Here is a 22,319-nt window from a genome sequence, read left to right as displayed (position 1 = left end):
ATGCCCCAGATAGAGTGTGGGCTCTAACTTGTGGAGACCTTCTGGCTGCATCAAACCCCATTCTTATGTTGGATGAAGCATAATTGATGGGAACTGTGGAAAAACTGACTAGTGCAGCCAAGATCTGTCTGGTACACTGGTGAACTTCCTGGAGAAGTAAATGTGGGAAGTACATCGCCTGTGTCCAGCAGCCAAGTAGCTTGATTTCCAGTGTCTCGGAAAGTTCAGCAGGAGCACTTGTCAAGTTTGTCCTTTCCATTGCCCAGAATAACACTAATATGCTCTCTCCTGATGTAGACAGGCATCTTCTTTCACTTAATGAATGAGCTGGAAAGCTGCAGGAATAGTATTTGAATAATCTGAAGTCCTTAAATATAACACAATCTTGGCAAGTTCCTGTCAGATGCAGTAGGGCACTATTACTGCACAATGCTCCTCTCTAGTAGATAAGGAAATTCTGTTTGAGATTTGCTTGATACCACAAAGTGGGGATTAGCATTTGTGGGGCCCTGTGCTCAGATCATTAGCCCAGTATTCCTGCAGCCTTATGAGCGCTGGATACTTCCCTGTAATCCCTTGCCTGGACTAGGACCTGTCTTGAATTCCAGCTTGGCTACGAGTTCTCTAGACACAAGCAGGAGGATCCAGGGTGGGTGTCTTGTGATCAGAGTACTGAGCTGGACTGCTAGGTGCCATTCCTGGCTCTTGGCTTGGCAAGTGATGTGTAAGTCACTTCCCTGCTCTGTGCCTAAGTTTCCACCCCCTTTACAGTGGGCACAATAGTACCTACCTCCCAGGGAAGTTGAGGGTAATGTAATGTGATATTTGTAAAGAGCTTGTGTTTCTTTAGTACCCTTCCTTCAGGGTTTAAAGTATTAGTTACAGCAAAAGGGAGAGGGGTCGGGGAGGTGTGGGATCAGAACAATTGCAAATCTCTCTCCATTTCCTCTCCCTTTTGCTTTTAGAGTTGTTTTTGAACAGTCTGTCGCAGCCGTACTCTCTGGAGGAGCAGGAGCAAATGCTCTCGTGTCTCAGCATTGACAGCCCGCTCATGTCTGATGCCAGCGAGAAGGTGAATAAACAACCACACAGCACCACTGCTGGGATCTATGAGAGGCATCCGCCTTCTGATGTAAAACAGGAGGTACAGTGTCTCCAGCAGTGGAGGTGTAGCTGTACGGCCCCTGGCAGATGTGCTGCCTTTACTGTTACCTCTGGGTCAATCTGTGGGTGGCCTAGGGCCTGTTCTGTGGAGGGGATTCTCCCTTCTTTGGACACAGGAAGGTGGGTGCTGGTGAAATGTTCTTCAGCATGCTCGCACTGTGGTTTAATAGTAACAATCCTACGGTGCTGTACTGGCAAATTGCATGGCCCTTATATATGCAGCATCAGGGAAGTGAGCTGTGTGTGCGGTTACTTTTTCAGAACTCTCTGAAGGCCTCTCAGAGCCTGAGGGACACCATGAGCTCTGGGGTTCACTCCTGGAACAGCCAGACCGATGGACAGAGCTTCAGCTGGAACAACCTGCTGTATCGCAGTCGGCACACAGACACCCCCAGCTATTTCAATGGTGAGTCTATTTTTGGGTCTCCAAATCTCGATGTAAATGGGCTGGACACAGCTACCCCATATCTAGATGGGGAGGGGGTGATTCAGTAGCCACTGTGCATGAGTAGCAGTTTTTTTCCAAGTTTTCTCTCCCCGTTGGAACAAAGGAACCATCCCTGGGAGGTGGGAGAGGGTCTTGCTAAGCCTGTGACATTTCATCTGGTAAAAAGCACATGAGCGTCAGAGAGGCTGTGCCCACAGCTCCTGGTGAGTTCATGGGGTGCCCCGGCCCTTGACGACCGAGGCAGCCAGAGGAAAAACCTGCTGAATGCCTGGCTTCAAGGGGTGCGGGTCTGTGCCTCTGACGCGTTTTCAGTGCCTCTGGGCTCTTGGACTGGGCGCATGAGATACTTAGTGGCAAAAACCCGTACCTCAGGCTCCTACCAGGGCATTGGACGCTGACTGATCTCCTTTAGAACAACTCGTACATTGGTGGAGTTAGTCTCGTGTTCCAAGCCTGCAGTAGAAGTAAATGACTCTCTGTTTCAGGAGTGAAAATCCAGATCCAGTTGCTAAGTGGAGAAAATCTTCATATCCGAGAGTTCCACAGGACCAAGGTGGGAGACATTGCTACTGGGATAAGCAGCCAGGTGAGGAGCGGGCAGAAGGCTGTGATTCAGACGGGGGCTACTGGGCCATCGCATGCTGGAGGGCAGCTAGCGGTGGCTTGGGGGTTAATGAGCTAGGCCACTTACACACCCTCTTGACTTAGGTGTAGTGCTCTTAGATAGACAGCTCTGAGAGAGGGTTCAGTTGTTCTGACTTCTGGGGCTCTTTCTCTCCGACTGGAAACGTTACTGGTTTTCTAGGGAAATTAGAATCCTGCTCGCATGGAAGAGGCACGTAGTGAATGTCAGCTAGAGAAAATGGCTGCACATAGGTTTATAATTGCCCTGAGGGAGTGTTGTCAACTTCCAGGGTAAATACTGGGCTGCCTCAGCTGGAGACTGCAAGGTGTGAGGGAAGGCAGGTACCAATGTCACAGGATTGTGAGGCTGTTGATCTTAAAACGCTGTGACCTTCTCAGCATAAAGGGGCTGTAGAAGTGTAAAGGATTTGTACTGTTGGCGGTGTACCCATTTGGGATAAGCCGTTCCCTTAAGGATCACAAAGCAAAGAGGTGCAGCTAAAGAGGAAAAGGCCATAGGAGTCAAAACTAACCCAGCCACTCCAGTTGATCACTAGCTAGCAGTAGGCACTAAACTGTGTGTGGAAATCCAGCTGCAGGATAAATACCAACTATATTTGGCTTCTGAAATGGTCTATCACCGGGGGAGAATTAGGACATGATCCCTGCCAAGCATGAACCCCTTTCTCCTTGCACTTTCCTTTAATCAGAACGCTGTTAGCCAGCTAGAGCATTGCTCTCCTGCACTGAATGAGACTTGGATTGCCAAGTGCCACTCAGCTTTGTTTGCTCTGGTTCACAGGTACCAGCCTCGGCGTTCAGCCTTGTTACAAAGGAAGGTCAGCCTGTTCGCTATGACATGGAGGTTCCTGACGCTGGTGTAGAGCTGCAGTGCACCCTTGCTCCTGACTGCAGTTCCGGTTGGACCTGGAGAGTCAAGCATGGCCAGCTGGAGAATAGACCATGAGGCTCTTGGTCGTGGAGGTCACTTCCTCATGTTGAAGCATGGAATTACAGAAGCCCACAACCAGCTTTGCCTGATAAGCGTCAAATGTAGCTATTGCTGTTTCCTACTGAACTAGGATCCAGGGTTCAGCTACTCCCTGCTTTAGTGCATCAACGCCTGGCTGCTTGGTCTGGATTCAGTCTCTAGGCAGGCGCTGTCTAGAGTGAGGGCTGTGTACATGCTGCGATTGAATGCAGCAGAGGAACAGGGCTGTGCCACTGTGCATCAGCACTGTCCAGGAGAGTGCTGGGGAGTGGGCTGGACACAGCAATTGCTCACAACTCCGCCATGAAGTCAGTCGATGTTGCACTCGCTAGAGGAAGGAAGCTAGGGATCGTGAGTGTAGTAGTATGGTGGGTGAGGAGGTGGCAAGCTCCTTTCTTGGTGGGGAAAAAGTTCTGTCTCTCAGTTTTGAATAGCATCACTGCCTTAAGATTAGAGCAGTGGAGGAAAGTAGAAGCTGTAACTGGCTGGTTTAAGGGTTGTAATCAAATCATTGTGTTTCCGGTTTCCCGTCCCAGCAGCACTCTGTTCTTTGAGGTTGCAGCTTCTAATCAGAAAAGGAGTAGGGCTGCTTTCCAGAAAGGGCTTTCCATTCACCTCTGATTGCAACATCTCCTCTGTAGTTCTGGTCCACAGAGACCTTGCATTATCCCACTCTTTCATTATTGTAAACAATATGTATCAAGGAAGGGAATACATGGTCTGGAGGCTTGAGAGTTGAACTCCTGGGTTCTGTTCCCAGCTTTGCCATTGATGTGCTGTGCCTTGACTAACCTTTTTGAGAGTCAGTTTGTCCATACGCTGGATAGAATATGGGTGGGAGGAATAGCGGCTAAATTTAACCCCTATGGAGCACATCAACATCAGTGAATGACAGGTACTGCATAAGTCCTCTGTAAGAGCCATGGCTAAGTACTGTAAGGAAGTAAGTCTATCATTATCCCCATTTTACAGATCAGAAATCTGAGGCAAGAGCAAAGCAGTGACTTGGCCAAAACCACACTCTGAATGTATGGCAGAGCTGGGACTAGACATTCCTGACTCAGCCAGTGCTTTGTCCACAGACCATGTTGCAAATTGTAGTGAAACTTGCAAGTAATGCTGGGCTAAAGTACAGCTCTCCTGCGCCTTTATTAGAAGCTGCAAGCACATTAAGCCTCTAATCTCCAGTGGTCTCTTGCATGATTAACGTTTCTGGCTGTTACATGATCAAAAATCCTGAATCAGAAAATCAAAGCTCTTGAAAATGTGAATTCCAAGATGAGTGGAACTTTTGTATCACTACACTGGTGCTCAGTGTAGTGATATTTCTATACTTGTTTCATCCCAAAATACTTAAACTAGAGAGAGTATATATCTGTTGTAGCTGAAATGCTGCCAGCTCTGGCATCTAGCAGTAACTGGCTAGCAAATAACACAGGGCATTCCCACGGAGAGGGGAGACTTGCGTTCCATTACACTTCTGTTGCCCTTTTTAAGAACGCAGCCCCGACGTAAACCAGGGACCTGCTGTATTGCCTGTCACCCCAAAGGTTGCTCATGCCTAAGGCTCCGTGTTTGTCACGAAAGTGACTGATTCTGTGACTTCTGCAATGGCTGGTGCGCCTGGCCTGGGGGCCACCTGAGCAGCTTGGGTAGCCCCTGGACCAGGCACAGTGGCTGCTGCTGGGGCAGTCTCAGGCCCCCCTGTCCCCCAGCAGCAGGAGTTCGGGTGTGGGGGGGGCTCCCTGGAAAGGCAACAGCAACTCCCCTCCGTCCGCTTCTATCTCCACATGCTGCCTCCACCTGCAGGCCAATGGGAGCTGTAGAACCCAGGGCTTGGGGTGGAGCGGAGGCAGCACATGGAGCCAGGAGCTGGGTAGGGAGCCCACCTGCAGTGCCCTCCTGAGCCGAGCCGTGCTTCCCTCCACTCACCCCCATTGTAGTCAGGGGTATATAGTAAAAGTCATGGACAGGCCACGGGCCTGAATTTTTGTTTATTGCCTATGACCTGTCCATGGCTTTTACTAAAAATATCCGTGACTCAGCTGTACCCTTACTCACGCCCACTGTTCTGTCACTTAGCCCTGGTCTACACTTGAGGGGGGGATTGATCTAAGTTAAGCAACTTCAGCTACGTGAATAACGTGGCTGAAGTCTATGTACTTAATCTACTTACCGTGGTGTCTTCACTGTGGTAAGTCGACAGCTGATGCTGTCCTGTCGACTCCACCCACGCCTCTCGCTCTGGTGGAGTACTGGAGTCACCAGCAGAGCGCTCGGTGGTCGATTATTGCGTCTAGTCTAGAAGTGATAAATTAACCCCCACTGGATTGATCGCTGCCCGTCTCCAGCGGGTAATGTAGACAAGCCCTTAAAGATTCTCATTCTGGTATATAAGAGGGGACACTACAGAATTTTGCCAGTTTCTCCTTAGTAACTTCCACCTCTTTTTAACCTGTTGGTGTCAAACTCTGCTAAACACTAGAGCAAAATGCAGCAGCCCTCAATGTTTGAAGAGCTAGTGAGCTCTACATTTTACTTATAGCATTAATGCTGCTCTTTTTATGCTAGGAACTTATCTGAACGATGAGTAAAAGTGTAAACCCTTATGAATCCAGGTAGGCAGGATGTGTATATCCTGCTGCGCTTTGGCAGACCAGCATTAGCCAGTATCTCTGTCCCACGTATCTCGTCCACCTTAAATCTGACATTGTTCTCCTCACTGTAGCCTCGTATCACTTGCACCCAACTTCCGTGTGACAGATTCCCATTTGTCAGCTGTGCAGCCCTCTAATCTCCAGCTGACTGTGGACTTTCATTACTGGTACCACCAGCCACCCGCCTTCCTTACTGTCCTTGGAGTGTGGATCTGCTCTGTAAACTGACTTCATAAGGTGCCTGAGGGCACCATGTTTGTCTCAACGATTCCAGATCAAGTTTGCCTCACAAGTAAGAGACGGCTTTCCAGCTCAGACTCGGCTTTCCAGCTCAGACTCGGCTTTCCAGCTCAGACTCGGCTTTCCAGCTCAGACTCGGCTTTCCAGCTCAGACTCGGCTTTCCAGCTCAGACTCAACTCTTGTTGCCAATGACAATCTGCTGGTGCAGCTTGGTTAAATGTTCTGTTGCTGCTTGAGCCAGGTGAGATTCCAGATCCCTCCCCCTGTGGCTGGATGGCTCTGCAGCGCTAATAGGAGTACAAGGTGGGGGAAAGCTTTTGTCGCTGGAATCAGCGGATCTGACTGATGCATGCAGTTGCCTGAGTAAGCAGGTGCTGCTTGGTATTACCTGTCACTGTCCAGTGAAGAACCACAGCTTAGGGAATAGAGGATGAAGGAAAAGTGAGAGCAGTGGCACATACCGCTCCCTCCTGAAAGGGTCTAGGCAAAACTATGCCACTGAAAACAAAACAAGAAGCACCCAGCACCCTAACAGCGTCTACTTGGAGGGGTGGAAGCTGCCCTGTTTTTCCATAGGGTTGAACTGTTTGTTGTACATGGAGACACTTTACAAAACTGAGTTTTTTAAAATATATAAATTCAGATGCAGGTTGACCTGTCAATGAAAAGAATAAAGCTCTTTGTTCTGGTGGCCTGTGTAACTGGATTTGTCGGGTTCCTTTGCTCTGCTGCTGCACTGTCAGTGGGTTCCTGCAGGACATCACCTGATCTGCTTACAGAAAAGTGGCTTGCAAACAGCTCCACCCCCTTCCCATCCCACCAGGGACGTGCTCATCAGTTTCAGAAAGGGAAGTTCTTGGGAGGGGGAAAGTGGCCTAAGCTTAAACCTAGCCCAAGTCCCTAGCACCTGTTGGGTCATTGCTGCAGCTCTAGCCTCGATTGCAGGCTAGTCAAGCATTCTAGTGTTCCTGGGTGAGTGGAGGGGAGTGATGTGAGGAGGATCACTAGGCTGGGGATCTTGAAAAATGCTCTGGCAGGGAGGTGGAGTTTAGCTGTGGAATTGGGGAAAGCCCTGTGCTTGAGATGTCTGAACGTAGGCTGGACGAGACCCTGGTACCCAGACTGTGGGGACAGTCCTCTGCCAGGGTGTGGCAAGGTGAGCCACAGGAGGGCTTCTCATTCTGTCACACCTGCAGAAGCCTTCCCAGGGTTGAGAATCTGCATCATGTGGAGCCTCCTCCCTGCCCAGAGCCACCCCTTGAAACCCAGGTTATTCATTCTGCTCCAGGGGCCATGTTCTAGGCTGCTGGACACCAAAGCAAAGACTCCAACCATCAGCGTATGAGGCTTTTTAAAATATACAGGGATAGCCTGGGCTGTTTGAATATTACCTCCGTCTGGGATATCTGCACAGGGCGTGAATGGGGCAGGAGCAGGAATGTTTGCAGGAGCTCCTGATAGAGATTTTCCCACCTTCCCCTCAACTGTGTTCTCCCAGAATAACTCTCCTGGTGCCATAACTCCAGCTGCTGTAGAATGGCCGGTAATGTTGACAGCATCACCACTGCAGTGTGATTGGGGGAGTGCACGGTGTATAGATGGACTTACACACATTAGCTTTGAGCTAGTGGGTTAATGATCATGATGAAGCTGCAGCAGCTGTGTGAATACATGTGCAGGGTCCTGGGCTGGTGGGGCCTGCCCCTGTTGCCAGGGCTTAAGTGCTATTGTTACTTGAGCTCACTGGGTCAAAGCTGACTTGGGTATGTCTGTACATGCTCCGCTCCCACTTCCTGCTTGCAGTGTAGACACACCCCTGGGGGGTGAAGGTGTGTCAGCAGTGCACAATATTCTGCAGCAGGCTGGCAGGTGGCACCGCACCAGTTCTGCAATCCCACCTCCTGATTACGGTGCAGACTTCCCTTAAAGCGCCTATGTGCAGTGTCAGCTGAGAACTTCACTGCCCGTTTGTATCACAGGATCATGGAGGGAGCAGTGTCAGCCTCCAGCTAGGGGAGGTGTCAGGCTGGTCGAAAGTGAAGTTGCCTCTGTAAGGGTTTATAAATCACTTCAGGGCGTAAATTGGCTGTGACCAGGCAGCACTGAAAGCAACTTCCAGGCATTGAACACTAGGCTCATAGACGACCTGTCCAACTAAGCAACCTGTGAGGCCAATTCTCCTTTAAGTGAGCGTGTAACATAGACTCCTGCAGTGCACTGTATGTGCACCTGCTACTGTCGAGCACTTTGGGTGCATAGACCCCCTCTGGGGGAGCACAGATGTGCCCAACACTGCTCAAAGAACGGATACTGCACAGGTAAGTAACCACTTTGATCAATGGCTGAGATAAAAGGAAAAGGGGTTGCTCCTACCAACCTGAGCAGCAGACTGAGACCACTTCCAGTCAGCGCACACGCTAATCCCTAAACAATCTGGATTGCGTTCAAAGTTAGCTCTGAGCAGTCAACAACCTGCTGGTTCAGTCCACTGGTTCTGCCTGTTGATTGCTCGCTGATTGTGCATCTAGGACAGGCCTGCACAACATGCGGCCCGCGGAGCCTCACTGCGTGGCCCGCAGGGGGATTCTGAATCCCCCGCACACGGTGCTCTGCGGGCAGCCCAGAGCCCTTTGAATCCCAGCCGCGGCCGGGAGTCAGAGAGCTCTGGGCTGCTCGCAGCGGAGGGCAGCCCAGAGCCCTTTGAATCCCGGCCCGCAGTGCTGATTGCCCCCTCCACGGACCCCTGCCCTATCTAAATGCCACTGCTCCTTGTCCCCTGATTGCCCCCTCCTGAGATCCCCTGCCCCTATCTAAGCCTCCCTTCTCCTTGTCCCCAACTTCCCCTCACAACCTCACCCCCACCTGTCCCCTGATGAACCCCTGAGACTCCCATGCCTATCCAGTTGCTGCCTGTCCCCTGACTGCCCCCCTGAACCTCTGCCCCATCTAACCCTCCCTGTACCTTGACTGCCCTCTGGAACCCCCTACCCCTTCTCCCACCCCCAGCCCCCTTACCGTGCCACTCAGACCAGCGTGTCTGGCTCCATGCAGCTCCAGACATGTTGCTGCCATGCTCCCCCGTGGAGCCCACAGGCCCACCTGCCCAGCACCTGCCTTCCAGATTTGAACACCTCACAATTCAGGAGTGCTCAAGCTCAGTTTGGGCAGCTGTTACTTCATTTCTCCCAAATCAAATATACTGATCCACTGTAACTTGCTGTAGAAAAAGCAGGATAAAATTGAGCAAGAAATGCTTATTAGGACTGGAATTGCTATTTTCAACAGCCATTGCCTTTTTGTTTGTTTAAAAGGAAGACAGTGCTATTGCATTGGCAAATTCCCCATAGAAAGAAAGAGTGGAACAAAAGAATAATAAAGGCTCCTCAACTTTTCCTCATTTATGGAGGACAGTCTTATAATATGCATCCAGATATCCTCCAATCACACAAGCTGAAAATTGTTCCACTTTACTGCAGCTCTGTAACCATATGGGAACCAATCCTGTCTGTGTTCTGTGCACATCCAAAATTCCTGATGAATGACCTGCCCTGAGAGCGAGTTACCAGTGACCCAGAGCTGGGGCGGCAGGAGGTGGGGGGGGGGCCCTCGTTGGGGGGAGCCCAAGGCTGGGGCAGCAGGAGGTGTGGGTGGGGGGAGAGCCCAGGACTGGGGCAGCAGGAGGGTACAGGGGGGAGCCCAGGGCTGTGACGGGGCAGCCAATTTTTTTTTGCTTGGGGCAGCAAAAACCCTAGAGCCGGCCCTGCTGGGTTCCCCCAGCTGCTGGAGCCCCGAGCCCTTTAATTTGCCCCTGAGGGCTCCCAGCCACCTCTTTAGCTGGGAGCCCCTGGTTGATTTAAAATAAAATATCACCTCCCCACCCCCAATCTTCCTTTTTGGCCCACAGCTGTTTTGGTGGGGCAGCGCTGGGGAAGGAGGGTTTGTTTCCGCAGGGCCGGGCGGTGCTGGGGGCGGTGTGTTTCTGTGGAGCTGGGCGGCGCTGGGGAAGGAGGGTTTGTTTCCGCAGGGCCGGGCGGTGCTGGGGCGGGGTGTTTCTGCGGGGCCGGGAGGTGCTGGGGGTGGGGTTCTGCGGAGCTGGGCAGCGCTGGGGAAGGAGGGGTTGTTTCTGCAGGGCTGGGCGGTGCTGGGGCGGGGTGTTTCTGCGGGGCCGGGCGGTGCTGGGGGGGGTGTGTGTTTCTGCGGAGCTGGGCGGCGCTGGGGAAGGAGGGTTTGTTTCCGCAGGGCCGGGCGGTGCTGGGGGCGGTGTGTTTCTGTGGAGCTGGGCGGCGCTGGGGAAGGAGGGTTTGTTTCCGCTGGGCTGGCCGGCCCTGGGGCGGGGTGTTTCTGCGGGGCCGGGAGGTGCTGGGGCGGGGCTGTGTCTGCGGGGCCGGGAGGTGCTGGGGGGGGGTGTTTCTGTGGAGCTGGGCGGCGCTGGGGAAGGAGGGTTTGTTTCCGCAGGGCCGGGAGGTGCTGGGGCGGGGTGTTTCTGCGGGGCCGGGAGGTGCGGGGGGGGGGTGTTTCTGTGGAGCTGGGCGGCGCTGGGGAAGGAGGGTGTGTTTCCGCGGGGCTGGGCGGCCCTGGGGCGGGGTGTTTCCGCAGGGCTGGGCGGCCCTGGGGCGGGGCTGTGTCTGCGGGGCCGGGAGGTGCTGGAGGGGGCGTGTTTCTGTGGAGCTGGGCGGCGCTGGGGAGGGTTTGTTTCCGCAGGGCTGGACGGCCCTGGGGCGGGGCTGTGTCTGCGGGGCCGGGAGGTGCTGGGGTGTTTCCGGGCTGGGCGGCGCTGGGGAAGGAGGGTTTGTTTCCGCAGGGCTGGGCAGTGCTGGGGCGGGGTGTTTCTGCGGGGCTGGGAGGTGCTGGAGGGGGCGTGTTTCTGCGGGGCCGGGAGGTGCTGAAGGGGGCGTGTTTCTGCGGAGCTGGGCAGTGCTGGGGAAGGAGGGTTTGTTTCCGCCGGGCTGGGCGGCCCTGGGGCGGGGTGTTTCTGCGGGGCCGGGAGGTGCTGTGGGGGGGGGGTGTTTCTGTGGAGCTGGGCGGCGCTGGGGAAGGAGGGTTTGTTTCCGCCGGGCTGGACGGCCCTGGGGCGGGGCTGTGTCTGCGGGGCCGGGAGGTTTTGGCCCTGGGCTGTTTTCTTTGGAGGAATGTGGCCCTGGCCGCTTTACGAGTTGTGCAGGCCTGGGCTAGGAGCATGTTGTGTTCCTTGCTCAGGCCAGCAGAGGAAGCCTGAAGAGGCTATTTCCTAGTACCTGCCACTGGGCATGGCATGTGCTCAGCTGTACGTGAGGCTGGAATTGGTGTGTTGAAAACGCAGGTTCTACCCCAGCATCGTTACATGGTTTCTCGTAAGAGCCACAGCCTGGCAGCAAGGTCCCCTGCTCTAGAAAAGCTCTAAGTGGGGCTGAACACAGGCCCTGTGGAGCTGATGGTATTTAAGTGTCAGGTTAAAGGCACCTAGTGATCTAGAACGCAGCACAGAGATGGTGCCCATCCCATGCATCTGCCCCAGGGGTGGGCAAACTTTTTGGCCCAAGGGCCACATCTGGGTAAGGGAATTGTACGATGGGCTATGAATCCTCACAAAATTGAGGGTTTGGATGTGGGAGGGGGCACAGGCGCTGTGGTGGGTCCAGAAACGAGTAGTTCAGGGTGCAGGAAGGGGCTCAGAGCTGGTGCAGGGGGGGAGTGAGGGCTCTGCGGTGGGGCTGGGGATGAGGGTGTGGGGTTCAGATGGCAGGAGGGGGATCAGGGCTGGGGTAGGGGAGGGGGTCAGGTGCCAGATGGCACTTACCTCAAGCAACTCCCAGAAGCAATGGCATAGCTCCCCTCTGGAACGTGGAGGTGTGGCCAGGCAGCTCTGCATGCTACCCTGTCCGTAGGCACCGCCCCTGCAGCTCCCATTGGCCGTTGGTCCCGGCCAATAGGAGCTGCAGGGGTGGCACTTGGGCTGGGGGCAGCATGCAGAGCCCCTTGGCTGCCTCTACATGTAGGAGCCAGTGGGGCCGTGCTGCTGCTACTGCTGCTTCCAGGAGCCGCATGGAGCAGGACTGGAGGGCCGAAGTGGGGCAAGCCCTGGACCCTGCTTGGCAGGGCCTCGAGAGCTGGATTAAAATGTCTGAAGGGCTGGATGTGGCCCTTGGGCTCTAGTTTCCCCACCCCGATCTATCCAGTGGTCCAGTTCCCTGGAAGCTGCTTTTCACCTCCATTGGGCATGGGAGGGAGAGCTCAGTGGTTTGAGCATCGGCCTGCGAAACCCAGGGGTGTGAGTTCAGTCCTTGAGGGGGCCACTTAGGGAACTAGGGTAAAAAAAAAAAGTCAGGGGATTGGTCCTGCTTTGAGCAGGGGGTGGGACTAGATGATCTCCTGAGGTCCCGTCCAACCCTGAGATTCTATGATATGATTCTATATGCCCATGGGTGGAGGCTACAGCCATGCTGGCATTTCCTACTAGTAGTGTAGATTTTCTAAACACTTTGGTTGTAGCCTAAACCAGAGGTTTGGTGTCTTTTATTTTTTTATTTAATGTCCTTTAACTCCTCCTGCTAGATGGCTGGGATGGTGGACGGTAGATGCTTAGTGGAGCAGTCAGCATCCTGCCTTCTACCAGCTTCCAATGGAAATATCTAATATGGGCCTGGCTCTGCAGTGAAAGCAGGTTAACTGCAGTGCCTGGCCCATGAGTGAGGGGTGGGCATAGCTGCGACAGTGCCTAGGCCACAACCTTCAGCCGAAACCAAGTCATTGTGCAGTGGAAAGAGGTTTCACGTCTTCCTCTGAGGAGTGCAGGGTGAGTCCCCCCAGGGTTATGCTGTTTGAACAATAAACTGAGCACCTCTCCTGCAGCCGCGTACAAATTCAGGCCTCTGTTTGTCCTACACGTGGCCATCGGCCCTTATGGCACAGCTGAGGGGGTAACACGGTTCCTTCTGGGGGGCTGGAGAGGAGGCTCTGCTGCACCAGGAGAAACTGGGACCTAGGACTAGAAGGGACCTCCTGGATCACTGTGCGTAGATCCCTATTGCAAGCAACTGTCACAAGCTCACCAAGCTCCATCTTCAGTTGAGAAGCCTGAGCTTTTACGCACAGAATGTACCCGCTCAAGGGAAAAGCTAATGGCTGGGGGCTGAGTCCTTTGGATGCATGCAAGGCTAACCAAAGGATTTCTGTTAAATTTTGATAGAGAAAGGCAACGTAGAAGAGAAACCACCTCTGAAGTCGTGCTAGACTTTTGCGTTGACTCAAGTGCTCTTGCTTAGCGCTGGGGCCAGCAGGTGCCGAATTCCAAGCGTCAAACTCCATGAGCTAAGTAACCAGGTTCAGGACGTACAGACCTTTGATGGGTGCAAACCCGCTGGTGCATACCTGGCACCCCGGGGTCTGCTGGTGGGAGCTGCAGGGCGGCTGTGTTTGTAATACAGAAGAGCAGTGGTAGGAGCATAACTGCCCCGCAGGGGAAGGTTGTAATCACACCGAAGACGTGAAATTGGCACTGGCCTGTAACTTAGCTGAACTGAAGAGAAGGGAAACAATGGCCTAAGGATCAGGACAGGAGCTGCCCAGGTGTGAGGGCCCTAGTGTCTGGGACACCTACAAATAGACTGTGCCAGCAGGGCACTGGGCTGGGCAGCAGGAGGCCTGGGGCTGAACACTGGCCATGCTGGTGACCTGAGGCAGGGCACGTCTTCCCTCCTTGCTCTTGGTGGTTTGGGGCAAGACTGACCGCTGGAGGGGTGGTGCCCAGCACTCGCTAAGGCTATGGAGCAGCTGAGGCGGGTAAATTGCTGGGTTCTCAAACTGCTCCCAACATGCCAGCAGCTCCCCTCCAGCCGGGAGGTCTCAGCTCCCACTGTTAACTGCAGGAATCACTTCTGTGGGAAGGTGGCGCCGCGGTACTGCTCAGCGCCGAGCGAGTGATGCTCTCCCTGCACTGCCCCAGGCTTTGCCTTAAGCTCCATGCTCGGGACTGTAGCTTCTCCCTGCTGCTGTTTCACTCCCTGGAGAGACGGGGGGGTGGGGGGGGAGGATATCTTCTCTGCTGGCCCAGCGGCGGGGGTGACGGATGGGTTTCAGTGCGCAGAGCTCCAGGCTGTCAGCTCAAACACTTGTCTCTACCCCCCCACCCCCATGGGCCCAACCTCCTACCCCAGCCCTGCACGCACCAAGGGACGGTGGCGCCGTTTCACACGCTGGCCGAGGAGGCCGCACGGGAGCAGCCAGGCACTGGCGCCGTAGTGGGTTTATTAGCAGTTCGGCGCTGGATTAAACCAGGCCTCCCAGCCAGGATATAAAAATAATGTCTACAAAGGAGCAGGTCCTGGTTCTTCAAGGCATAGTATAAGTTACACATTCATTTCCCCCCTCCCCCCCGCGTTGTGATGAGCGGCTGGGAGTGATACCAAGCAGTTGGCATTTTGCCTCTTAATTACAGCAGGAAGCGCCCCCAGCTCTGGCCGGGCACGAGCCACGGCAGCTGTGAGCCCTGAGCCAGGGCGCGGGAAGGGGGCTAGCACAGTGGTAAACGCCCCTTGGGACGAAGAGCTCTGCTGTGCCAGCAGGCGCCTCTCCTCCAGCAAGCAGGGGCCTGCGCCAGGCCAACAGCGACTGGGGCTGAGGCATGAGCCGCGGGGGGGGGGCGGGGGAGCTGCAGCACCCAGGCCTCGCTGGAGCTGGCTGCGGGTTACACGCTGCGCCCGGGGTTGCTGCAGCTGGCCAGGGCCACGTGCCTGCGCTGCAGCCAGGCTGGCACAGCTGGCAATAGGGGCACCCGTGCGGCCAGCTGTGTGCACTTAGGGCTTGGCTAGACGTGCCCAGGCCAGTTGGTCGGATTGTCACTCATTGCCTGGGCAGGGCTTAGCCGTACAAGGGGCTCCGGCCCGGCCCCGGACATTGCGGGCACAAGGTCTGAGCTGCGGCACCAGCTGTTATGGGGAAAGGGCGACACCTTGTGGTGACATGAGGAATAGGGCTGCTCTGCCCCTGTTGATTGAGCCTCCCTGGTTCCTGGGGATGAGAGAGGGGCTGCTCCCATGATCCATCCTGAGCCCAGGGCAGAACAGGGGCGTTCCCTCCCCCTCTCCCTCCTCCCCACAGCGCAGCATAAAGAGAAAGCCAAGGAAGACATTTACAAGCCATCCTACAATACCCTTCCCCCGGCAGGTGACCAGCGAGCACGTGAGACTCTTCGGGACAGAGGTGCATATGTAAGACAAAGCCCCGCGGAGCAGGACGGCTGGTCAACCTCCTCCCACCTGCCAGCCAAGAGGGTCTGTGCTCTCCTGCCCTGTAGGTCCCCCTGGGCGCTCTGTCCTCACTACAGCACAGAACAGGGCAGGGGGGCAGGGAGCAAAGCAGTGTCAAGGCCTAGTCGGGGGCTGGGGTTGGGGTTGGGGTCGGGGTCAGCTCCCCCGCAGCAGGAGGCGGCCAGTCAGGCCAGGGGAGGGGAGGTCACAGGACAAGATGCAGCCCATGGGCTGTACCCCCCAAGCCAGACAGTGGCTGCCAGGCCCCAGGAAGGCAGGGCTAGAACAGACCACAACGCACAGCTGCCACACGCACAACATCCCCCTCCCACCCCAGCCAGTGACTTGGCGGCTGCCTGGCCGGGGGGAGAGCCCTGTGCCAGACGTTCAGGGTGCAGGGCTGATTTGGGGGGGAAGGGTGTGCATGGCTCCAGCTGGCACTCGGAGCAGTTAAGCGGCTTGAAGCTGCGAGCAGGGATTCTCCCATTGGTGTGAGAGTCCTTGGTTCAGGCCAGTGGCCATGGTGGCCCAGTCCCCGTGGGTCACATCCACCCCGTCTCCCCTGGCGGGGCAGAGCGGCACTGCTGGCTGGCCTCCTCTAGGCAGGGCCTCGCTGTAGGCGGGCTGGTCACAGCGAGATGTCAGAGGTCACCTGGAGGGTCTGGCCAGCGGGTCGTTTCTTGGCGCTGGTCCGGCCGGTGTCACCGCGCCTGTACGGCTGGTTCCGCAGACCTGTGCCCAGAGAAAACAGAGCCTGGTTGGAGCCTGGCCAGCAAGGGGGAACCACGCAGCCCTTTGCACCTGCCCTGAGGGGGTGAGAGCAACTCCCCTCACTGGTGCCTGTCACCCCCAGCAGATGCCGTGCAGCCGCTGCTGGCTGTGGGGTGGGAGGGGCCTTTCCCATCCAGCCGGCACGGAAGGAAGCAGAGCGCCAGGAGCCGGGGACATGGCCTCCCACTGCAACGCTTGCCCAGCCCGCAGGGCCTCCCCGTTCTGTGCTGGTGCCAAGGGAAGCACGCTGCCTCCTGCACGATTGGTGAGGCACCCGCAGCTTGTCTAAGCCTCTGCCGTCCCCACACGGACCAGGCCCAACCCTGCTGAGCGTGAGCACAAACAAGATCAAAGCAGCGTGGGCAGGGAAGTGACGGCCAGGCGGACGTGAGCCCCCGGCCGACTCGCATGCTGGCAGGGGATTGGGGCAGCCGAAAAGCGTTGTCCTGCCTGAAGCGCCCCCAGCTCAGTGGGAACAGGCTGAATTCCCAGCAGGTGCGTGCACAGGAATCTGCTCCCCCAGCCAAGGCAGGCCCAGGCACCCAGCTCCCCAGGCAGGCGTTACCTAGCGCTACAGGGGGCTCTCCTCACTGACGCTGGCCTCGCACAAGAGCCGGGACGAGCGCTTGCCTGTCCGGGCTGTGAAAGGAACTGTCTTCAGCGCTGAGCAGAGCGATCCGCCAGAGGCAGCAGAAGGGGGGGGCAGAGAGAGAGAGAGCAGGAGAGAGCAGCAGCAGCAGGTGAGGCCAAGGATGTGAGAGACAGACCGAGGTGCATGGAGAGAGCTCAGCCCTGCCCAGCAGCCGCTGCATCGCTGCGTCGAGCCCCCCACGGGGTGGATGACTTGAGCCTGCCCCCTCAGCTGCTGGGCAGCTCAGTTCAGCCCAAGCCCAGGGGATGGCTCCACTGTTGGCACAGTCCAGGGAGATTTGGGGGGCTGGAGATCCAGGGGCGTTACAGAAAGGCAGCAGGGAGCCCCCAGGCAGAGAGACTCAGTCCCGGCCCTGGCAGCTCTTTGCACACACTCATGCACTGCCAGCTACCAGTGCCTAGCACCAGCCCGCTGCACAGATGGGGGGACCCATCCCCAGAGAGGATGCAGCTCGCCCCAAGCACGGCAGGAACAGAGCCTGGGAGTCCTGACAGCTGCTCCCTGCTCCAGCTACGGCAGCCCACTGGTACCTCCCAGGTCTCCACCACCCCGAGCCCCAGGGGAGGGGACAGCAGGGGATGGTGCCTTGGGGAGCGAGGCCGGAGCACGGCCCTGTGATTGGCAGCTGGCTGCAGCAATGGTGTGTGCCACATGGCGAGATGTGGGAATGGGGGTGGGAGTTAGTGGTCATGTGACCAAAGAAAACTCATCACAGAGCAGTGGGCTCTTTCTGGTACCCACCTGCACCAGTGGCTACGGTTAGTTCCCTTGGGCGTCAGCCTGTGGGTTCACGCCTGGGAGACCCCGCTGGTCTTACCTGAAATAATATCCTCAATGGCGCCATCTCCTCCCTCGTAAATGAGGGGCTCCTTCACCAGCTGCTTCTTCTTCAGCTCAGCGATCATGTCCATCTGCTGGCGCTTGGCCTTGGGGACAGGAGACTGCGGTAGCCACCGTGGAAAGGAGAGAAGTTAGTGCCCTCAGCCACCTGGCCCCTCACAGACAGGGTCTCCTTCTTCGATAGGAGGAGACCCCAAAGCACTTCACCCACCACAGAACTGCAGCCACCTCTGGGGTGGAGCACGGCAGCCGTGTACCAGCACATGGCAATGCTACACTCTGGCTTATGAGAGGAAGTGAAGAAGAATCCAATGGCCAGGGGAGGTTTTAGGGAGGCAGAACGTGGGAGCTGGCACGAGGCTGGCTCTGACACCCCCCCTCCTGGGAAAGGCACCCCAGGCTCCGGAACAAGCACGTGGGACAGGTGCCTGGTGTCATGGCTGTGGGGTGCAGCGGTGCCCAGCTCTGGGGGTTGCAGCTTGGCTCGTACCTTTGGCTCCGGCTTGCTGGGGGAATTGGACTCCACTTCTTTGGCAGCTGCTTCCTCTTTCCTCCACAGCTCGATGTCGTGCTCCACTTTCTTGGGAGGAGAACGGTGTGGGCACTGGTCAGAGGGGCTGGGGCTCTCCACCCCACCGCCCCGCCTCCTGCCTGCCAGGGATCGCAGCAGAGGAGCTTGCAAAGCCTGGCTGGAATTGGCCCTGCATGCAGGGCCCGGGGCCAGTCTTTGGGCAGACCCTGCTCGAGCCCCACAGGGTTCCAGCGGCACATGGCCTCTGAGTGCCGTGGGGCTCTGTGCCCATCCCTCGTCTGCCCAGCTAACACGCCCTGCATCAGTGGGGCCCACTGGGTCCTTGCTGGCGTAGGCCAAAGCCGATTCCCAGGGCTGCTGCCGTCCTCTTGCCATGGTCGCCCCCCGGGCTGCAGGGCAGCGTGGCCTCTCCCCCCGGCCCCAGGCCCCTTTACCTTATAGGCCTTGACGAAGCGCACAAAGATGGGGAAGAACATGGTGGGGGGGCTGGTCTTGGGGTTCTCGCCGAAGTACTCCACAGCTGACTCATAGGCCTCCTGCCGGCAGGGGGGGACCCGTTAGCGCAGCCACCCCCAGGTAGATTCCCGGGCCGGGGTCCTGGAGGCCCCACTCCCATCTCCCTGCTCCCAGGCTGGCATCCTGCTCTGTCTAGGGGTGCACGGCACTACGCAGGAACGCTGCCTGCTTCCCAAGCCCCCTCAGCGTCCCCCCGACCCCATTGGAAGCCTGCTCCAGAGGCAGAGCCCCCCCCAGCAACCCCACCTGAGCCCTCCCCCTGCACCGCCAACAGGCCCCGGCCTTCCAACCAGGTCCCCTTCGCTCGGCCCCCACACCAGAGCATCAGCCCCCCGCCCACCCCACTAGGCAGACTCGGTCCAGCTCCCTCGCCAGAGCATCGGCCCCCCCGGCCTGGGGCGACCCACCTACCTGGGCGGTCTTGCTGTCAGTCTGCAGCTTCTCCATCACCTCCGTGTTGGCCTTGAGGAAGTCCTTGAGCACCTGGCTGTCGTCCTGCCGCATGAACTCCTTGCGGGTCAGCTCCATGCCCCGCTGCAGGGCCCTCATGTCCTGCAACACGCTGTCCAGGGACACTGGGCGGGAGAGGAGAACGGCGCGTCAGGGCTGCCCTGAGCTCCCAGCCCTCCCTTCAGGGCCCGGCTCCTCCGACAGGCTTCACGCAGCCCTGTCCGGAGCAGGGACTCGGCCCTCCAGCTCCACTCCCCAGGGCTCGGGCCTGGCCCCGCCTGCGGGCACCCTGAGCCCCCGCCATGCCCGCTACCTGAGCCCGCCTTGTCCAGGAAGTGCAGCTCGGTGTGGAAGCCCGTCAGCTCCGGGTACTTCTCCATGATCACCCGCACGATGTAGTGCAGCAGCGTCTGCTTCCGGTTCGTTGACTTCATCTCCAGCAGCTGGGGGACGGCAGAGTCAGGCTGGGGCCGTGCCCAGGTGGCCACCCCCAGAACCGGCACCCAGCCGCCAGCCCCATGCCGCCCCCACGTGCCCGTACCCAGCTGCCACCGTCTGCCCCGTAGCGTCCCCCCGCCTCATACCCAGCCCCCACCCTCCACCTCCTGCCTCATACCCACCCTCCGCTCCCTGCCACCCACCAACATCCATACCCAGCCACCCCCCCCCAGTGCCCATACCCAGCCGCCACCACCCACCCTGCCAACCCCCGAGAGCCTACATCCAGCCAGCACCGCTCACCCTCTACCAACCTTCTGCTCCCTTCAGTTCCCAGCTGCCACTGTCCACCTCCTGCTAGTGCCCCCAGTGCCCACCCCTCCCTGGCAGTGAAAGCAGACTCTGCAGACCCTCTGATCTAGTGCTGGATTTCCTCACCGGGGGCAGACCTGGCTGACAGAGTCAGGAACCCCCAGATGCCAGCTCCCCACTCCCCCAGCGCGAGACCTGCTGCTTGACCCCCGCCCCCCTTGTCCGGTCACAGCAGGTGCTGCCTGGGGACTATCAGGACTCCTGTCCCCAAGGATCTGTGGGCCGAGGGGGGCCCTTCTCCCCAACAACCTACCGCATCGAGGCTCTGCAGCCGGAAGCCGTAGGCCGCTCCACGCTTGCTGCTGTTCATGTAGTTCCCGAAGGCCAGGACGATCTGCAGAGAGATGGCTGCTAACAATCACCAGGCAGGGGCAGCGCCGGGCAGCTCTGCCAGGCTGTGGCTCCCATGGGCAGCCAGGGCCCAGGGCGCCCATCCCTGTTAGCCAGCCAGTGGGGCACCCCCCTGGAGTGGGGAAGTGGCCTGGGCACGGGGCAGGAAGGCACCGAAACTCATCCCAGATACCCAGCCTGGCAGCTCAGGACACCAGCCAACTGGCTGCAGGATGCCTGGGGGAGTCTTTGCACCCAGCCCCTCCCCCCCAGCCTAGCCTGGACCCTTCCCCCAACCCAGCCCCTGCCCCGCAGCCAAGACAGGAGCCCAGCCCAGCCCCTGCCCCTAAAGAGCAGCCCCCCTGCCCCGCAGGAGCTTCTGAACAAGCCCAGCCCAGGCACTGCAACCCCCCTCCCCGCTGGGGCTGCTCCAGTCGGCCCCAGCCCCTCACCTCCAGGATGTTGCGGAGCTTGGTCGAGGACTTGAGGGACATGGAGGCGGCGATGATGGCGTTGAGTTGCTGCCGGCAGAGGGAGAGGCAGGTGAGAGGGGCCAGCAAGGCACAGCCTGGCTCCAAAGCGCCTGCAGAGACTGCTTCCTGCTCAGCACAAACCACCCCTCCCCCATCAGCACAAGCCCCCCCCCCACGCAGGAGTCTCCCCAGGCATCCCCACCAGGGAGCCCCCAACAGTACCCAGAGCTGGGCGCCGAGCCCTGCCCCAAACAAGGATCCCACCCACCCTGAACGCACCGTCACACGGGCCCCAGTGCTTCCAGACAGCCACCACCACTCGGCCTGGGCTCTGGACCCACTCACCCCAAGGCCCTGGCCCTGGGTCCTGACCTCCAGCCCCTGCCACCCCAGCCCTGGGCTCCCCTGGCTTGGCCGCTGTCACGGAGTGCGGGGGAGTCGGGGCCCTGCACCCCCGGCCTCCTGCGATTCACCGGGACTCTCAGCCAGCCGGGAAAGCAGAAGGTTTATTTAGACGACAGGAACACAGTCCAAGACAGGTCTTGCAGGCACAGACAACAGGATCCCCCCCAGTTAGGTCCATCTTGGGGGCCAGGGAGGGCAGAGCCGCATTGGAAAACCAGAGCCCCATCTGGGCTCCCCTCCATTTCCCAGCCAGCTCCAAACTGAAACTCCCCCCAGCCTCTCACTCAGCCTCCCCCCGGCTCCTCCCCCAGCCTTTGTCCAGATTCCCCGGGAAGAGGTGTCACCTGGCTTCCACCCCCACTCCTGGTTCTCATGTTACGTGCTTAGGTCTCCGCCCTCAAGGCCAATCTCCCATCCCCAATGCAGCCAGTCCCAGCCAAACTCCCCTGCAACCTTCCCAGGCCAACACTCCCCACTCAGCATTCACAGACCACGTCAAGAACATTCCCAGTTCCTCCCGGCCGCCCCGGCCCTGGGCTCTCCCACCCCATGGCTCAGTTGAGGCACCACCGTCCTGGCGGGTTGCCCTCCTCACTATCCCAGCCCTGGGGGCAAGGTGCCCATGCAGACGTCCCCCAGTGCACGGGGCAGCTCTGAACTAGCTTGAGATGTACCAAGGCAGTTCCCTGATCCCCCAGCCTTTCTGCCGGTGATCCCCCAGCCTTTCTTTGGAGGCCTGCAGTGCTTCTCAGCGTCCCCAAACCCCTGCTCGCTGATCTCATCGAGTCCCGGAGGAGGCCCAGGCGGGAGCGTTCTGACCTCAATACCCCTGGCCCCCGGCAGAGCCCCCACCCGGGTCACCGCAGGTGCAGGCCAGGCGGCCGCCTGCTCTGGCCCATACCGGCATCAGGAGCTGGGCGGTGTCGCTGAAGTTGCCCAGGAACGTCATGATGTTCATGCGCTCGGCGAGGCGAGGGATTCGGCTGAATTTGATCATGAAGACGTCCTCGTCCGACAGCTCCTCCAGCGGCCGCTGCTCCTTCTCGTACTTGCGGATCAGCGTTAGCTCGTATTCGGTGGGCAGGAAGCGCTGCAGCAGCTCCAGGAAATCCAGGCTCAGGCTCTGCAAGTCGTACCTGGGGGAGGGGGGCAGCATCGCACACGCAGCTACAGCATCGCTAGCCGGGAACA

General features: G+C 58.0%; 2 protein-coding genes across 10 annotated transcripts in view; one reads left to right on the top strand and one right to left on the bottom strand.

Annotated features, from left to right (window-relative positions):
- The window catches only part of MAP3K14 (mitogen-activated protein kinase kinase kinase 14), a 29,976-nt gene extending 23,161 nt beyond the window's left edge, over positions 1-6,815 (top strand). For 3 of the 5 annotated variants that reach the window (XM_039504239.1, XM_039504240.1, XM_039504238.1), the window contains exons 13-16: positions 966-1,072; positions 1,426-1,570; positions 2,098-2,198; positions 3,039-6,815. In XM_039504239.1, coding sequence (XP_039360173.1) covers positions 966-1,072; positions 1,426-1,570; positions 2,098-2,198; positions 3,039-3,203 — 518 coding nt within the window. In that variant the 3' untranslated portion in view covers positions 3,204-6,815. The remainder of the gene's footprint in view (positions 1-965; positions 1,073-1,425; positions 1,571-2,097; positions 2,199-3,038) is intronic. The other 2 variants (XR_005589282.1, XR_005589283.1) reach the window with 2 other exon arrangements.
- Positions 6,816-14,283: 7,468 nt separating this feature from the next.
- FMNL1 (formin like 1) overlaps positions 14,284-22,319 on the bottom strand; it is a 55,846-nt gene continuing 47,810 nt past the window's right edge. For all 5 annotated transcript variants that reach the window (XM_039504202.1, XM_039504204.1, XM_039504199.1 and 2 more), the window contains 9 exons: positions 22,030-22,264; positions 20,703-20,771; positions 20,174-20,254; positions 19,424-19,553; positions 19,072-19,235; positions 18,579-18,680; positions 18,103-18,192; positions 17,590-17,713; positions 14,284-16,081 (listed from right to left, as the gene is read on the bottom strand). In XM_039504202.1, the coding sequence (XP_039360136.1) occupies positions 15,978-16,081; positions 17,590-17,713; positions 18,103-18,192; positions 18,579-18,680; positions 19,072-19,235; positions 19,424-19,553; positions 20,174-20,254; positions 20,703-20,771; positions 22,030-22,264 (1,099 nt within the window). In that variant the 3' untranslated portion in view covers positions 14,284-15,977. The remainder of the gene's footprint in view (positions 16,082-17,589; positions 17,714-18,102; positions 18,193-18,578; positions 18,681-19,071; positions 19,236-19,423; positions 19,554-20,173; positions 20,255-20,702; positions 20,772-22,029; positions 22,265-22,319) is intronic.

This window comes from Mauremys reevesii, linkage group 17, assembly GCF_016161935.1.
Source record: "Mauremys reevesii isolate NIE-2019 linkage group 17, ASM1616193v1, whole genome shotgun sequence".
In the NCBI taxonomy this organism is placed as follows: Eukaryota; Metazoa; Chordata; order Testudines; family Geoemydidae; genus Mauremys; species Mauremys reevesii.
The sequence above is the reverse complement of the archived record's forward strand: the minus strand, read 5'-3'. Positions and strand labels throughout refer to the sequence as shown.